An 18,566-nucleotide genomic window follows, 5' to 3' on the forward strand; every position below is an offset into this window, starting at 1 on the left:
GAATAATGTGACTGCAGCGCCTCCCAACGACTAGGCGGTCTAACGTACACTGACCCCTCTCCCGGCGAATAATGTGACTGCAGCGCCTCCCAACGACTAGGCGGTCTAACGTACACTGACCCCTCTCCCGGCGAATAATGTGACTGCAGCGCCTCCCAACGACTAGGCGGTCTAACGTACACTGACCCCTCTCCCGGCGAATAATGTGACTGCAGCGCCTCCCAACGACTAGGCGGTCTAACGTACACTGACCCCTCTCCCGGCGAATAATGTGACTGCAGCGCCTCCCAACGACTAGGCGGTCTAACGTACACAAAATGGGAAAACGCAACCACTCCGATTCAGTGGGATCTAAAGATCAATGAAAACAGTGCAGGGAAGCAAGCGCATACTGATGCACCAACAGGTGTGTATTTTCAAGGTTGTTCAATGTCATTTCCTTTACACAAGAGTAAGGAGAGCGAAATGATTGTCATTCCGGAACCGATACAGCACAAAAAAACATAAAAGATAAAGAACACAATAATAATAATATTTAAAAACAATAAAAGGAGCTAAAGCACTCCTTCAGCCCGATTCAATGCTTGTGTGTGCTCCCATTACGCTGCCAGGAGTCTCATTTCCTCCTACTTCCTCATGACATTGAAGAAAGTCTAGCTCTTGGAGTAATCCTTCTTCCCCACTTCTCTCGGAAGACCTGTGGTGGAGGTGTATGTAGTCAAAGTCATTAAAATTCATTATCGGAGTACATACATGTTACCACATACAACCCTAAGATCATTTTTCTGCGGGCATACTTAGTAAATTCACAGAACAATAACTGTAAACAGGATCAATGGACACCAAACTGTGCAAATGCAGATAAAAGTAACCAGCAAGAAATAACAAGGTAAAAGTGTCCTTAAGTGTGTGTAATTACATACTTTGTTCAAGACGCTGATGGCTGAGGGGTAGTAACTGTTCTTGAATCTGGTGGTGTGAGTCCTGAGGCTCCTGTACCTGATGGCAGCAGTGAGAAGAGAGCATGACCTGTGTGGTGGGGATCTCTGATGATGGACGCTGCTTTCCACAATCAGTGTTTCATGTAGATGTGCTCAATAGTTGGGGGGGGGGGCTTACCCGTGATGTACTGGGCCGAATCCACTGCCTTTCATAGGATTTTCCGCTCAAAGGCACTGGTGCTCCCATTACCAGGCCGTAATGCAGCCAGTCAGCACAGTGTCCACCACACATCTATAGAAGTTTGCCAAGGTTTTGATGACATGCCGAAACTCCACAGACTCCTGAGGAAGCAGAGGTGCTGTTGTTACATTAATAAGAACTGATGTGTGAACGACTCACAGTTCACATGTGTTAGAGTTCCTAATGGTGGAGGGTGGGCACTCCTATTTATCGAGGGAGATTAGTACTATTGTGATTATGGCTGTATCCATTCTCCATGCTAACACTGTCTGGGGAAGCACTGCCTGAGCTATGTAGCAACATCAGTAACTTGCAATCCACACACGGTAAAGAATGGTTTCTTTATTGTTGCTTTCAACTTCAGCCATGCTAAGATGAAAACAGTCACGCCTACACTCTATTAGCATGTTGTCTTTGCCGCCAGAGGTGAGAGCACATTAGAACTGGTTTATACAAACATCCCTGGTGCATACGAAGCTGTTCAGTGTCCTCACCAGGAAGCACCATTACAGTTATACTTACTTTTCACCTTTAAACTTGTGTCGCAGAAGCACCTTATTCTTTGTTAACTTCCTAGTGGTCATATTACTGTATGTGTTGTGTACCTTGGTCCAGAGGAATGTTGTTCTGTTTGGCAGTATACATGCGTACAGTCGAAGGGTAATAAACTTGAACTTGAAGTTGATCTCTAACAGATAATCATTAATGCCCTTAGATTTTCCCACCAATCATCAATTCCAGATATAATTACCAAGATCGCCGGAACTATGAGACAGTGGCAATACCTAGAGTGTCTTTGAGCTTTGTCTGGTGGCTCTGAACACAGACCTGAACCTTTTCCTCTGTTTGCCTGACAGAACTCAAATAGAGTGACTGTTTTGGGAGTCTGGTATTGGACCTGCAGATAACCTGCCTTGCCCACCTGATGACTGAGGGAAACTATGGCCTCGATACCAGAAGTTGTTGGCCTGGGGGACAATACTTGCACTGATTTGCTTGACCTGACAGTAACTTTAGAAGATTTTACAGAGACTGCATTGATGATATTTTTCTAGTGTCTTGAGAGCCACAAGATGATCCTCCACTAATTTGCCCTATGACAATTAAGGTCCACAGTGAAACCCTGAAAATAGGCATCATTTTGCAAATTTCGGTGATCATCTCTCAGTATAGGCAGATATTGACGATGAAACTTAACCCCACCTTCAATGCATTAGTGTAGCCTTTGGTCAATTAATTAAAGGCTATTTAATTACATTCAAAATAAGTGAGAAAATGTTGAAAGTATTCAGTAGGTCAGGCAGCATATCTAGAAAGTAAAATAGGTTGGAATTGCAAACTTGAGAAAGATGCTAATTCTTAGCTTTTAAGTTGTGGGAGGGATGGATACACCAATTTGAAAGAAAGCAAGAGTGCATCACGAAGCAGTTAACTGTTCAATTTCTGGCAATGTCAGTTGCCTGCCACTCTATTTTTCCCATCCCACCCCCATTCTGACCTTTCTGTGGCCATTTTCACTGTTCCCTCAAAACCCAATCTAAGTTTGAGAAGCAGCAGCTTATCTTCCATCTGGGCATACTGCAGCCTTTGAGCAACTTGCGTTTCTGCCTGACTCAGAACTGGCCAGTTCTGTTGCAATAGTAACTCATTTTCCCTCTCTTCATAACTACTGACTAATCTATGGCCAGTTCTTATCTCTCCACATACACTGAGCTACTGGACATCTCCAACTTTCTTTTGTTTTTAGTTTTCTGCAATGGCTCATTTATCTCACAGCTTTTCTCTCTCTAATTTCTTTCAGTAATACCAAATGGTTTCCCAAACAGCAAATCCCTCTATCACTTTGGTACTGAATGAATGCAGACTGATTTGGATGCAATGTCAGATTTGTTTTTGTTTACTTGTGGAAGGGACATGTCTGAGCTAATTTCCATATTGTTGAGTACATAGCACCTTCAGTTAGACAAGAATATTATCCAATCCATTTCAAATTCAGTGATAACAGGTGGACATAATTTAGATTGCAGTAGCAGAGTTAACTATGTCCTCAAGTATACAGTATGTGGGAGAGGGGACTGAATGGATAGATGGAGGGTGGGTGGATTGGATTGTATTGGCATAGTACAGGCTCAGGGAATGTGCACGTCAGCTACACAATATCTCATACAAAGACATTAGAGGGTTGAGAATTGCGGGTTCCGGCAAGTCCGTGGGAACCTTATGCACAAGGTTCCAAAGTTTCAAATTGATCATCATAAACCACTGGAAATAACAAAAAAAACATGGCATAAGTCAAGGATAAAAACAAAAACTGGAAACTTTCAGCAGGCCCGGCAGTATCTCTGTAAAGTTAGTTTCTGATCGAAGACCTTGCCTTGTCTCCAAGACAACCATCTCACATGAAAAAGAGTGACGCCAGTTTGTGTTACCCAGAGTGCCTTGCGGCGCCCCAGCTGACCGGAATGGCGCGAGAATGTAGCGAAGTTACGTTCGGAAAAGTTACCATGAATCGGCTGCAGTTCTGACCTTCCACTTTCTCCACAGCCGAGCGAAAATCCAATTTCAAAGTCTTATTTGAGGTTATTTGCAACTCTTACGGAAAAACAGTGTCAATTTTGTGTTTTCAAAACTCCTGTTTACCGCATTGCATCCGGAATGAACAAATATACTACAAGGCACAGCGTGCGTGCAAAACGAAAATACACTTGGAAAGGGAGGCCTGTTCGTGTAAACCGTAAATTGCAGGATTTGGTCTATGAGTGAGTAAACGCTGCTTCCTGGGGTAGAAAGCATATACACCTCCGATCCGGGTCATTGGTCGTTCATAACTGCAATTAGCGTTATGTCAGTTGATGGGTTAAAAGCAATTGCGATCTCCCATGAGTCTCATACTGTACTTGTCGCTAGTCAATTCAGTGCTTTTCATTTTAACTCCATCTTCTATTCATCGTCATGTTTTCCACGTGTACCCAGCCAGTTTCTGCTTCGGTGATTGTGGGTTTTACATTCGATCTCTTGTGTAATTACGCCTGTCAAATTGATCTGTTTGCCTATAAACCATTGTGGTCAGTGGCGAAAGTGGGGATGGACACGTTTTCCTGGTTCCCTGATATTCTTTCAGTTGGGTTATATACACCATATTGTGCGACCTGTTGTAAAATCTAGTATTGGCTTTTGAGTCCAGAATCCTTATTGTGAACAGCCTGCATAAACTTTGCAGTTAACAGTAAAGTCGTCAGGGGAACAGAAACTATATTACAGCCCAGAATTTTGCAAGATCAAAGCACGTAGATCTTATCGAGTGCTGCAGGTGTTGATTGACAGAGTTACGTTCCTCAGACATTATCTTACATGGTTATCTGTGTGTAACCCCTCCAAACCAGCATTAACATTCACAGTGTGTTGTAGTTGAGAGCTACAGTTGGTAAGTTAACAGATCACATATTGGGAAGGAAATCAGAAATGCATTTCTGAATACAATATTGACAAATAAAGACAAGTTAATATTCACTATCACACTCAAGCTGAACATTCTGTTGTTGCATCTTTAAAATTGATAATCAACCACATGAACTTTCGAGCCACACACACAAAGTGCTGGAGGAACTCAGCAGGCCAGGCTGCATCTATGGAAAAGAGTACGGCTGATGTTTCAAGCTGATGATTCTTCAGCAGCCTGACTGTGCCCTCACGTGTTTGCTTGGCGGGAGACGAGCTGTATTGTGTTTGCAGTCTGATGCAACATTCATGGACTCAGGGACTTGGACTATACTGTTTTGTGTGTCTGCATGTTTACAGCAATCAATCTCCACATGTTAAATGTTGAGGGAAATGAAAACATTTTCCCACAGCCAAAATAGGTAAAATTGTAAACTCTTCTTTCTTTAGAGCCATTCAGATAGAATATGAAGGAACTTCCAATATTCAGTGCGTCAAAGTTGAAGATTTTGTTTTAATCATGAGCGATGACGAGGATCGTCCATATGTGGCAAAGTTGCTAAAATTATTTGAGGAAGGTAAAGACGCATTTTATTGATTTGCCTCTGATATGTTCTTACTGAATTGAAAGGCCAGTTCATTTTTAGATTTTCAAAAAGGCACCTGGGTATCAATTTTTGGTTTCATGGAATGCTATATTTGACTTTTGATGGTACAGAAAGTTATACAGCACTGTTTGGAATGTGTATATGTTGTGTATATTTGTCCTGTTTCTTATGTCCATACACTGTACCCACAAGGAGAACAATTATCAACATGGAAACTAGGAATTTAATGCAAATCATTCAGTTTAAAATCACCTCCATGTTTTAATGTACAGCTCGATGATGGGAAGCTCTTGCATTCCATGTATTTCAATTAACAAGTTACTTTCCTCCTCAGGTGCAGGGCAACCTCCTACAAAGCACGCTCTTGTCCAGTGGTTTGTTCGTATTGAGGAGATACCCAAATCAAAGCAGAAGTTATTGGGAAGAGAAGCCCATCCCAATGAGATCTTCTTGTATGAAGTGGCTGACTGTGATAATCTGATTGGTGCTGAAACCCTTCTTAAGCAAGTAAAGGTAGGACTTGAGCTCACAATATAATCAGTGTTGTGTTGCATTGGCAGAAGTGCTTCATTTTCAGACCTGATAGTCAACAATTTTAAGAACAATAGTAAGAAATATTGAGTAAATGAATACCATTTTCAGAATGGTTGGAAGTATGCTGACATTAACTGGAGAAATCATGTTTGTTTTAATTTGCAGGATGTTGAAATCATTCACAAAGTCAGTAATTGTTACTCTGAACTGTGACTGCCTTTTTCATCTGTTACCAGTTTTGTGATGAAGATTCTTTGTGTGCTGTCAGGGAGCAGGTTTCAGGATTTTGCCTAAGTAGTTTTAAAGAATCGGGGTGCATGCCCAACTCCAGAGGTTTTTGACTTGGAGGAAAATGTGCAGGTGGTGGCAGGCTGGCCTTGTGCTTTTGTGGCTTCAGGCGGTGTTGGTACATTTGAGAGAGCCTTTGTGAGTTGGACGGTAGAAGGTTCAACGTGGTGGTGTAGAGTGAGAGCTTTTTGACGTTGAATGTGCTGACGATCGAAGTAGCCTTTTTCTGGATGGTATTGACCTTTCTCTGTCAGGAGTTGTGTTCATTCAACGAAATGGAGAGTATTCCATTACGTTCTTGCTGTGTGCCTTGCAATTAGCTAAAATGCTGTGGGAGGTAAGGGGGGTGTAGAATTGGGAAGATTTCAGAGAGAGTGAATTATAACTGCCTTATATTTATAAGGCTGATCCAATTAAATTTTCTGGTCAACTGTGACCTGTAAGTGTTGATATAAAGGGCAGGCATGCATCTGTTTTCCGAGTCTGATTATTATACAGTTCTCTTTCTTCAGATGGGCACAGTCTGTTTCGTCATTTGCATTGTGAGTGAAGATCAGTACTGTGAGCCCCGGCAAATATTGCCACTTTTGACGTGGGCAAAAGGCCGCTGATGATTCAGGCAGAGGTTGTTTATAACCCATTATTGTTCATCTTTGGAGATGCATAGGTGGGCCTTTCAAATAGGGATGGCTTTGATAATATTTTACCTTTGACCTATGAGTGGTGGAAATCTGGAAAATCTTGGAAATAGTCCACAATGTCTGAAGGGAGAAATATTGAGTAAGTGAATGCCATTTTCAGAATGGTTGGAAGTATGCTGACATTAAACATTGGCTTTATTTTTCTTGCCAATGATGTTGCATAATCTGATGAGAATCTTCAGCATTTTCTCAGTGACAGTAAAATTGTCAACTCTTTAATTTTAGGTATGCCAGATTGCACCAGATGACCCTTTTCCTCCATCCACTCCTGGTGAGGATATTTTCTTTGTCAAGCTGAAGTGGGACGGAAAGAGTTTTAACAAGCTACCTCGAGGTGAATTCCCAGCCACTAATTCTTCTGAGCCTATTCATAATAATAAAAACCTGGATTCCATGCCCAGCTGCACACAGAAGTCTTTCCCGAATCATATGGATGTTAAAAACGCTAAAGGTGATATGGTGATGAAGACTGCTGAGTATACTTTACAAAGTAAGAAGAGTACAAAAAGCAGTTGCTCCATGGATATGAAGAATCCTTTGCAAAATGGTGGGTAAGATTGCAGTTCAGTTGTTAAGTTACTTGCTCACTTGGATTATGAATTTATTTGAGGAATTGGGTTCCTCTGATTCTAGTAATGAAGAATCCTTTTTGTAGACTTCGAAGTCACATTTTTTTTTCTTCATTCAGCAATATCTTTTTTAACATGAAATTAATTAACAATTTTTATTTTCAATTGTAGATCTTAAAAAATTTTCAAAAAAAACACAGATGGAAATTTTGTCTGAACTTCTTGATGAAGTTGATGACAACGATGAAGATGGTCGTCCGAGGAAATGTCATCGGGCGGAAAAGAAGCATCGAGTTGCAAAGCGCAAAGTAGATTTCAGTTGCATTTCAGATAATCCTCAATCGCCTTCTAAAAGGTTACAGAGTCAGTCGATGAAAAATATTGGCCTTTCACCTTTAGTAATGACTGAAAAGGCAATGGATAATCAGTTGTCTCCTCTTAAAACTTCAAAAATGAAACAACAGCATTCAAGTCCTCCCAGAATTAATGGAGAAAACATGGATAGTTGTAGGTAAGTTACATGATCAATCAATATTTACAGCAATTAATTATTTATTGAGCAGATTGGAAAATATGCATTGATGTACATCATGCAATTATTTCATTAAATTTAAAAAATGCTGAAAATATTCAGGTCGGGTATAAGCTGTGCAGCGAGCCCCCAAGGTTAATGTTTTGGTTTCAGGGTTGTAGGGTAACAGGCTCAACTTGTCCATTCTGACCAGTTACCTACCTGAGGTAGGACAATTTGCCTGAAGTTGTTTCAGATCCCGCTGATCTTTCATATCCTAAACGTTATCAATCCATGACAAAATATATTCAATCTGAAACATTTTTCTTTTCAGTAATGCTGCCTGATCTGCAGAGTATTTACAACATACAGCTGCCATTAAAAAATAGTCCCCTTTGATCTTAACCTGTTTACCTGTAGATTTTACTGCTCCTACAAGCCATTTTTCCCATTTCCATGATAGCAGTCTTGGGAGAGAAGGAATTGGCTAAATTACACTCACCATTTCATCTCTGAAATTCTGGACACCTGTATGTGTGTGTGTGTATGTATATATGCACACACATACATACACACGCGTTTGTTTATGGAATGCATGGTGTGTGATCAGTTGATAACTTCTGGATTTCTTAAGCTTCTGTTGTAATTAATAAGCCTATTATTAAATTTGCAATGTTTGTTTTCTCTGAAGGATGCTGTGCGAAATTTCTGAGTCTTTGAGTAGCTGCAAGAGTGTACCAGCAACTAGAAAGTAATTGCTTAGGATTTCAGCTGAAGGTTTATTGATAATATCAGCAATGACAGCACCACCATAAGTTTGTGCAGTGTCCAGATCTTCTGTTATGCTTGAATAATGCGCACACCATGTTCAGTGTCTGATCCTGAATTACCTTCGGAGAGGCCAGTTGTGCTCAATATTAATAGCTTGGCCCATCTACGAGAGAAGGCAGTCCTTCTGACAATTTTCAGCAACAGCAGCAAGTTGGTGTGACTGTGCCAACACATAGGTTGTTAATTTGGGTTATAAGATTAGCTTTATTTGTCACATGTACATCGAAACATACAGTGAAATAGACTGCACCACTGACCAACATAGTCTGAAATGTGCTGGAAGCAGCCATGGTTCGGGGATCCACAAGTTACTGGCCTGACTCATAAGTCTTTGGAATTGGGAGAATGTACAGATTTCTTATAGACAGCGGCAGAATTGAATGCAGGTCGCTGGCCCTGTAATAGTATGGCACTAACTGCTGTGTTACTGTGCTCCCGCATTAGGAACACAGGAGCAAATGATCAGCTGACTCAGAGTCTGGGAGTTACAGTGCATTTAATGGCAGAGTTTAATGGCAAAGTCTAGTACAACTTGGAGCTAAGCCCTTTGGTTCACAAAGTCCACAGTGACCATCAAGCAAAAATTTCCACATAACCTCCATTTTATTCTCCAGGTGCCCCTTATTAATTTTCCACTGACATACCACACATTAGAGACATTTGAAGTGGCCAGTTCCTCATATCTGTGGGGTGTGGAAGGAAACGGGAGTGTATGGACGAAGCTTGCATGGTCACAAGCAGAATACAGCACAGGAAGCCAGCTCGGAGAAGTTTGTGAGGCAGCAGCTTTGCTGTGCTGCCCTATCCCCGCCTAGCCTTACCTCGACATTTAGGATGACTTACTTCCACTCCATTTGATGTTTCTGAAGAGACCGTGAAAGAAAGTGTAGGCTCTTCCACCGATTGCAGGGGCAAAATAGGTTGCTGGTGAAGGAGTCTGTCCTCTCTGCCCCAGATGTAGAGTTTCCATGTTTTCGCAGCATGGATTTGAGGTTCTCAATTCTCCTTTTCATCTCCGCAGTCATCGACAGAGATTCTGAGGAGTTCAGTGGGGGGGGGGGGGGGTTACTTTTTTTTCCAACAAAAATCAGTCTTTCCTCCATCTCTTGCCAATGTCTTCCTGTGATTGAGCTTAGGATAGGCATACCTGTGTTAGGAACTTGGTGTCAAGCCTGCAACAGATGTGGCCTCCAAGCACAAACCAGAGAAAATCTACAGAAATCTGAGCAGCACGCACAAAATGCTGGAGGAACTCAGCAGGCCAGGCAGCATCTATGGAAAAGAGTGCAGTCGACATTTTGGGCCAAAACCATTCGACAGGACTGGAGATAAAAGCTGAGTAGATTTTAAAGGTGGGGAAGTGGAGAGAGAAAAGCACCAGGTGATGGGTGAAATAAAGAGCTGGGAAGTTGATTGGTGAAAGAGACTAGACAGTCATGGAAGAAAGGAGAGGTGAGAGGAGCACCAAAAGGAGGTGATGGGCGGTCAAGGACATAAGGTGAGAGAGGGGAAAGACGATGGGAAATGGCGAGGGGGGGTGTGGGGGACATTACTGGAAGTCTGAGAAATTGAAGTTCATGCCATCAGGTTGGTTGCTGCCCAAATGGAATATAAGGTGTTGTAGAGATGTGGCCTACCCAATGGAGCTGATTACGTGTGATGTGGGCTCCAGTGGAGGGGGATGTTGGTCTGAGAGAAGACACAGAAGCTGGTTTACTTACCTTTCCAGTAGATTTTGATGGATTTGCAGGTCTCATTCATAATGTTGATTTAGAGCTGCAATTCAAGATTGTTTCTTCTCATATCCAGTGAACGAGTGTAAAGTAGAACGAAGTAATTGTTCCTCCAGACCCAATGTAGCACAAAAAGAAACTCGGTAAGACAAGGAACACAATAATTTTAAAAACAATAAATATAATGATGTAATATAGCTTGGATACATTGTCCACCAGGTGGCGCTAGGTACAGGCATGTCTGTACATAAGGTGACTGACCGGAAATGATAAAGTAGTGGTGGTTGGCAGTGTGGAGGGGTGGGTTAGTGGGTAGAGGTGTTGATCAGACTTGCTGCTTGGGGAAAGTAACTGGTTAATAGATGCTATGTAGCCTCTTCCCTGTAGGGACTGGGACAAACGGTCCATGAGCAGGGTGGCTGGGGTCGTCCATGATGGTACTAGCCCTTTTCCTGCACCCTTCTGTCCTTGATAGCGGGTAGGTGGGTGCCAGTGATGCGTTGGCAGGTTTGACTACCTGTTGTAGAGCTTTACAGTCCACCACAGTGCAGTTTCAGTGCAGTGCAGTGATGCAGCTGGGTAGGATGTTGTGCAGAATGACGTGAGTACAGGTGTGAGTAGTTCAGTCCTCTTGCAGCCTTCTCAGAAAGTAAAGGCGTTGGTGAGCTTTCCTGATGGTGTTCTGGGACCATGAGAGGTTGTGTGAGATGTGCATTCCCAGGAGTTTGAAATTGCTCGCAGCTTTCCCCCACTGTATGAAGAGAGGGGTGCGAGTTCTGCTGAAGTTGATGACCATCTCCTTTGTTCTCGAGCTCTTCCATCTCGTCCCTTTCGGCGGTCTCATCATCTTTAGTGACGAGCCTCATCACTGTTGTGTCCTTGGCAAACTCAACAATGTGATTGCGATGGTGTTTGGCTTGTATGAGCACAGTGTTCTGCAGTGGGCTCACCACAGCCCGGGGGGAGGGGGCACCCGTGTGAGGATGATGAAGAGGGAGGAAAGGTGCCTCCTGGCTATCTGAGGTCTGTTGGTAAGGAAGTCCCAGACCTAGTTGCACAGTAGACTGGGGAGTAGGAGTTTGTTCACCAAGGGGTGTGGGACAATAGTGTCGAACACCAAACTGAAATTGAGAATCAGCACTCTGACATGAAGTTAGTGTTTTCTAGGTGTGTCAGGGCCAGGTGCATGACAGATACAGTGACCTCTGTCGGTAAGCATATTGGTGGGTGCCCAGTAAGGCAGGAACGGAGCTTTTGATGTGGTTCATTACCAGCTGCTCGAAGCACTTCATGATGCATTCAGAGCCTGTTAGTGACTTTGGGTGGTAGTCGCATAGTTCTGAAAGTGTGGAGTTTCTTGGTATGGGGATGGTGGTGACTGATTTGAAGGATGTGGATACGTTGAAGGTGTCAGTGAGTTGGTGTGCACACCCCTTGGGATGTCGGGCCCAGCCGTGTTAGGGGGTTGACTGTATGCAGAATCCGTCCCATGTATGCTGCTATTACAGACAGTGGCTGCTCACCTGGGAGGGGGATTGCTTTGAAAGCCTTGAAGTGTGCATAAAAGATGTTCAGAGCGTCAGGGCACGAGGCTTCACTGGTACAGTCGATGGTGTTCTTCCTTGCGTAGTCAGTAATGTCCTTGATGCCCAGCCACATAAGCTGCAGATCATTATCATAAATCTTTTGTCTTTGCCCTCTCGATGCCCCAGCTGAGATTTCTCTTGATTGCTCTGAGAGCTGTTCTGTTAACAGATTTGAAGGCTGCGAGGCTTTCAGTCGGGATCGCACCTCAGAATTCAGCTAGGGCTTTTGTTTGATGTGAGGTGATCATTCCTGAGGTGCCAACATCATCTACACACTTACTCATGAAGTCGGTGACAGACGAAGCATGTTTCTTGATCTGTGTCTTCTCTGTTTGTGGTGGCCTCCTCCATCATCCAATAGTTAGTGGTTCAAGGCAGCCCTGAGGCATAGAGATTACCTCGTTAGTCTACACGATGACGGTTCCCTTAACTGGTTTGACACTGCAAGCACAGCAATAGGTGCTGCAAGTGCTGGTCGTTGTGCTTTCTGTAGTTACTCTAGGTCTTTGAACGATATAGGATTACTGCTACTCGTGAGTTTTGCCCCATGTTTGAAGTTTTGTTCCTCAAATACCCTTTTCAAATTGGCCACTGACTGTAGTGGCAGAGATCACTCTTGGTAGACCATGTCTGGTTAAATGAGCCAGGGTTGGAGAGCGTGGCCAGGTACGGATGCAGGGTTGGGGATTAGGATCACGAGAACATGAAGGGACGATGGACTAGGTGTACAGAAGGTGTCCTGTAACTTCAGTGATTGGCAGGATGCTTAGTGACCCTAAGCTAAACTCTCATGAACTGAGAGAACTGAAAACGTCTTCTAACCACGCCAATCTTCCATTCTGCCAAATACAAGTATAATTCTTACAAGCCCTTCACCACATCCAGCCATAGTTTCTATTTATGATGATTCCATATTCCCCTCTATCTTGTTCATTCAGGAAACTGGCCAAATGCTTCTTAAGTATTTTTACTGTTCCTGCCTCCACTACCTCTGGCAGATTACAGATGAGCTGTGTAGAAGCAGATACTCTTGTGGGAAAATTACCCCTCAGGTCCATTGTAACTCCTCTTCTCACCCGAAATCCATGTCTTCTGGTGTTAAGCACTCCTACCATGCGAAACAGGCTTTTATTGTCTACCCTCTTATAAACCTCTATCATGTCACCTCTCAGCCTCCTTCGCTCCAGAGAAAACAGAGGTAGTATCTCCAATCTCTCCTGAAAACCCAAACCCTCCAGTCCTTTCTGCACCCTGTCTAGCCTGATGGTAGTGTAGCGACCAGAAGCAAACGTAATCCTCTAAGTGCAGCCTAACTAGTGTTTCATCAGCTGTAACAACCTTCAGATTCCCATAAACGTACAACCAGGACATTTGACCCATTGAGTCAGAGAGTGATATGTCCGCTCTTGGGGAAATCAGCTGGGAGAATATCCTTCAATCTGTTGTCTCTCGTTTCTTTTTTCTCTCTCTCCGTCTGTCACCCAATTACACCAGTAGCCAATTAAGCTTTGGATTATTGAAGGAAACCAGAGCACACAGAGAAACCTGTGGAGTTGGAGGGGGAAGAATTCCATTTGGACAAAAACTGGCGAGCAGAATTGAACCTGCACACATGGGAATCAAAGTATGTATTTGATTTAATTAATCACAGAGAATGTAAAGTACAGAAACAAGGCAAACTGGTGTGTTCTAGTGTGTGCTCTTCAATAGAGCCTTTTTCCATGTATGTGCAACCTGTTGTTTTCTTCAGGTACACATTCATCTTTCTTTTGTGCATCAGTACTATTTGCCCCAATTATTCTTTCTAGCTAGTTCTACTATTACCTTCTGTAGTGAGTGCCATGAAATGTTATTGAAATCCCACCACCAGTTTAATTGTGTTGTTTTACTTCATTACTACAGGCCAAAGAGAATTAAAAGGCAGATGGAAAATATTGGAGCGACTCCACGGCCTCGTAGAAAGTCTGTAAGCCAGCGTACACTTTTTTATGCGGATAACTTTCAGTAAGTTTTAGCTCGCAATTTTGTTTGTGATTCCCTTTCTCCGTCAAAAAGGATTGCAGTGTGTGCTTTGTAGCATTGATAGTAATCTTGATCTCTTGGTGAAGAGAATACCCACCTGATCAATTAATCTAGTGCATTGTCTTCGCCTGTTGGTAATTTTAAAACCACCTACCAATTCTTGTAAAACATCTGATAATTAAATGTAGTGATAAGCTCCCATCATACATTGAAAATGTTGCTAAGTGTGATCTATTAAAAGCATTTGATGTTCATAATGTGGAAAGCAAAAATACATGGAGAAGAGGAAGGTGATGGTAAAAGTGAGGAATTTCAGTGGTTTAAACTTACTGTTTTTTTACCTGTTTCTATGCATTTATTGTTCATTTTCATTCTGTTTTTGGATCAATTTCCATGGATGCCAATTATATCGGTGACTTGATAGTAAGGAGTATATCCTTTTTTTATTTAGCTCTTCTGAAGATAATGACAAAAGCTGGTATATAGTTTTGTGTTACTGAAATTCTCTGCCCGTTCTGTAATCCTTGATTTAATTTAAAGTCTGTGCATCTTTCTTTTATCTTCCTTTAGGAGTTTACCTTTAACCACTGAACACTAATAATATTGCAAAATAAGTTTCAGTTATAGTAACATTCAGTTTTGATTTATTTTAATCATATCTCTGCATTTTGTGTGCAGGAGTGATAAGGATAGTGAAGAGTCTTCTGAAGGTGAATTTATTCCAGACAATGAGAAAGACAGTGGAAGTAGCAGTGAGGATGAGGAGCAAGATGATGACGATTCTGTGTCCGTTAGGAAATCTATGAGGAGAACACCAAAGTCGAAAGTAAAAGTGGTACGTTATGATGCAAGCTATTATCAGACTGGGCCGGGGGGGGGCGGGGGTGGTGCATGCTAGCATAACATTATTACAGCGCTAGTGATGTTGGTTCAGTTCCTCCGCGATCTGTAAGGAGTTCGTAAGTTTCCCTATGACTGCGTGAGCTTCCTCCCATATTCCAAAGATGTTTGACTTAGTAGAATAATTGGTTATATGGATGTAATTTGGCAGGAGTCCATGACCGTGCTATATCTCTATATAAATAAAATCTATGTTGACTTCATATTTATTTTGTCTTACATTATTTGTAAATAAGTGGATATGCTGTTACCTTTATAATGTGCGTTGCAGTTAATTATAATTAAGTATCCAAACAGATTCATCTCAACTGGATTCTGTGGGAATGAATTTTCCAAGGGTCACCTTGTGTAATTCATTTTTATTCTAAATGGCTATTAACATGACTTAAATTTTGGATAACTGTTCTGAGAGATGTATATTATCCAAATATAATATGTTCATAACATTATCTGTCTTTGGCATTTTTTGGAAAGCTTCACTGAAATCCAACTAAATCTAGATTGTTTTTGAACAACTGTTACTTAAGATGACTAGCTACTCTCCTCTTTGTAACAAGTTATTAGGAATTAATATACCGACTTACAGACATACTTTATTGATCCCGAGGGAAATTGGGTTTTGTTACAGTTGCACCAACCAAGAATAGTGTGGAAATAGTATAGCAATACAAACCCATAAATAATTAGATAATAATAAGTAAATTATGCCAAGTGGAAATTAGTCCAGGACCAGCCTATTGGCTCGGGGTGTCTGACACTCCGAGGGAGGAGTTGTAAAGTTTGATGGCCACAGGCAGGAATGACTTCCTATGACTCCAGACTTCATACTCTAGCCATTATAAATGCAAGAATGAGCAGATACTGTATTCAAGAGAGTGGCTGTGTAGTAAAGTTATCCAGAATTGTATCTGCTGATGTTTTCTGTGTGTTTCCTTTCTAAAACAATTGCAAGCCTGGATCAAGAACACCGAGAACCCCAAGGACACCTAAACAGCCTACTCCCCATATTCCTCGGAGAACCCAGCTGGCCAAAGAGCCTGTCAGTGTATTAGAAGAAGCCAGGGCGAGGTAATGAATATAGTCATTTTTGTTCATTTTCACAGAGGAATAAGACCTCATAAAAACACAGGCTTGTCTGTTGCCGAAGAGTAGAATTTATTAAAATTACCACATAGGCTTTTAATTGCAGTTAATCTCATTTGGACAAATATAGAGCCTTATCATGACAATTGAATAAGGCTACAGAACAAATAAGTTTCAAAATGTTGTTTTAACCTAAGAATGACCTTGTTAGAGCAAAGTATTGTTTAATGTTTTAAGATAACTGATAGTTCTTGTGAGTTACATAATCTTAAATTCGAATTATTTTTGTAAAAGGGAATTAAAATGTGCTGATAGAACAGCAATTAAATTGCTATTCTAAATAATTGTTTTTATATTTTCTACAACATGGCTTACAAAACACTTTCAAAATATCTGTGGTATAAGGCAGAATTTAAATTTATTTTCTATATTTTGGTCAGCTTTACAATCTTCAATTATCTCATCCAAAAAGCAAAAATCGAGGAACTTTTAAAATACTGGGCTGAGGTTTTTTGATAAGTAGGCGTGATAAAATATTCCAAGCTGTGGGTGTCATTAGGAGAAAGTTGAGTAATTTCCAGTCCTTGGATCTGTTCCTTATGCAGATGAAGCCAGTTTGTTACACTTTCACTTTTTAAGAACTCACTTTCTTGTCTTATTTTAAGATTGCACGTGTCTGCAGTTCCGGAGTCCCTACCCTGCAGAGAACAAGAGTTTCAGGACATTTACAACTTTGTGGAGAGCAAAGTCATTGATGGTACTGGAGGGTATGAGACTCTTACTCTTACTGGGTGTTTGTTTTCCTTATTTTGGTTCCCTGATTACCTACCACTCCATCGACCTAGCAGTAATGACTTATGGCTCTTTGGCTCATTTGGTGACGGACAATTTAAACCCAGATTTAGCATATAATTTGTGCTCCTGTTTCATTGAGAACGAATTCATCAATTGAGAGTGGGTGCTGAATGGTAATTGGCAGGAGGTTTGTTTAACGTATTCAGCCTTGTGCTGTGAGACTCCAGCTGACATTGAGAACTTGGAGGCCATGCCCCCCTGAATGTACGCAGTTTTGCTGTCCTCTCTGGTGCACTGATGAAACAAGATGTGATGATGGTGATGATGAACTTGAGTCATTGTGTTAGGTTATTGCTAAAACCACATATCAGGAGGAACCCCTGTGGGTCCGGCAGCACCTGTAGAAGAGTAGAGGGGAGATAGCCATCATAAAGAGGTGAAGGGAAAGGATGGAGCAAGAGCTGGCAAGTGACAACTACTTCCAAGTGAGGAGATGGGATAGGTGAAGGAGGGAGGAATGGAAATAACGCTGGGAGCTGATAGGTGGAAGCGGGAATAACGCTGGGAGCTGATAGGTGGAAGCGGGAATAACGCTGGGAGCTGATAGGTGGAAGCGGGAACAATGCTGGGAGCTGATAGGTGGAAGCGGGAATAACGCTGGGAGCTGATAGGTGGAAGCGGGAATAACGCTGGGAGCTGATAGGTGGAAGCGGGAATAACGCTGGGAGCTGATAGGTGGAAGCGGGAATAACGCTGGGAGCTGATAGGTGGAAGTGGGAATAATGCTGGGAGCTGAGGTGGAAGGGGGAATAATGCTGGGAGCTGATAGGTGGAGGCAACAAAGGGGCAAATGGTAGGATTTGATAGGAAAGGAAGGTAGAACATCAATAAGAGAAGTGGGATAGGCAGATAGGAATCTTTTTATTAATATCAACATATTAAAAAAACAGATATTAATCCAGAATTATTGGGATTACATTGTTAATAGTTAACCTACATGAATATATACTCAATTGGTACAAGGGAATTAAGTCTCCCAAAATCATACATAGTACTAATATGATGTACACAAAGCAAAGAAAATTGGAATAACAATAAGAAGAAAGAAAATAAAACAGGAAAAAATTATATATATACCCCCAAAAAAACTAATCTATCCAAAGCTAACCACTAACTTAAAAAAAAAGAAAAAGAAACATGGACTGTTTATAATATCTAAAAAAAGAAAAAGAACCATAAGTGTCATCAACTCCGATCCTCTCTACATGTATAAAACCAGAAGAAAAAAAAGAAATAGGTTTAGAAAAAGGTCAAATTACATCATTTGAAAATATTGAATAAATGGCCTCCAAGTCTTTTCAAGTTTAATAGAAGGATCATATATAACGCTTCTAATTTTTTCCAAGTTTAAACATAGTTTGAGAGAACCAATGAGATGTGGTAGGGGGATTAATCTCTTTCCAATTCAACAAAGTAGATCTTCTGCTGTTAATGTAAGAAATGCAGTCATCCGATGAGCTGAAGGAGTTAAATGAATTGGCTCTATCATTGGTAAACCAAAAATTACAGTGAGAGGGTGAGGTTGTAAATCAATACTCCGTACCGTTGAAATAATATCGAAGATATCTTTCCAGTATTTGTTCAAAGACAGACATGACCAAATCATGTGAGTTCGAGAGGCATCCGAACACAGAGAGATAGGAATCTGAATGTAGAATCACTTGTGTTTGTTATTCCTGTGAAGGCAATTTGAAGTAAAATCCATGCTGCTGTTGAAGGTCAAGG

At 41.6% G+C, this 18,566-nt stretch overlaps 1 protein-coding gene across 2 annotated transcripts in view; it reads left to right on the plus strand.

Annotated features, from left to right (window-relative positions):
• The first annotated feature begins 3,630 nt into the window (after positions 1-3,630).
• The window catches only part of orc1 (origin recognition complex, subunit 1), a 40,924-nt gene continuing 25,988 nt past the window's right edge, over positions 3,631-18,566 (plus strand). Inside the window, exons 1-9 of one of the 2 annotated variants that reach the window (XM_059984246.1) lie at positions 3,631-3,941; positions 5,071-5,198; positions 5,563-5,741; positions 6,977-7,298; positions 7,492-7,831; positions 13,884-13,985; positions 14,682-14,838; positions 15,856-15,971; positions 16,652-16,753. In XM_059984246.1, the coding sequence (XP_059840229.1) occupies positions 3,838-3,941; positions 5,071-5,198; positions 5,563-5,741; positions 6,977-7,298; positions 7,492-7,831; positions 13,884-13,985; positions 14,682-14,838; positions 15,856-15,971; positions 16,652-16,753 (1,550 nt within the window). In that variant the 5' untranslated portion in view covers positions 3,631-3,837. The remainder of the gene's footprint in view (positions 3,942-5,070; positions 5,199-5,562; positions 5,742-6,976; positions 7,299-7,491; positions 7,832-13,883; positions 13,986-14,681; positions 14,839-15,855; positions 15,972-16,651; positions 16,754-18,566) is intronic. The other variant, XM_059984247.1, reaches the window with a different exon arrangement.

Source organism: Hypanus sabinus, chromosome 11 (genome assembly GCF_030144855.1).
Source record: "Hypanus sabinus isolate sHypSab1 chromosome 11, sHypSab1.hap1, whole genome shotgun sequence".
NCBI classification, from domain to species: domain Eukaryota; kingdom Metazoa; phylum Chordata; class Chondrichthyes; order Myliobatiformes; family Dasyatidae; genus Hypanus; species Hypanus sabinus.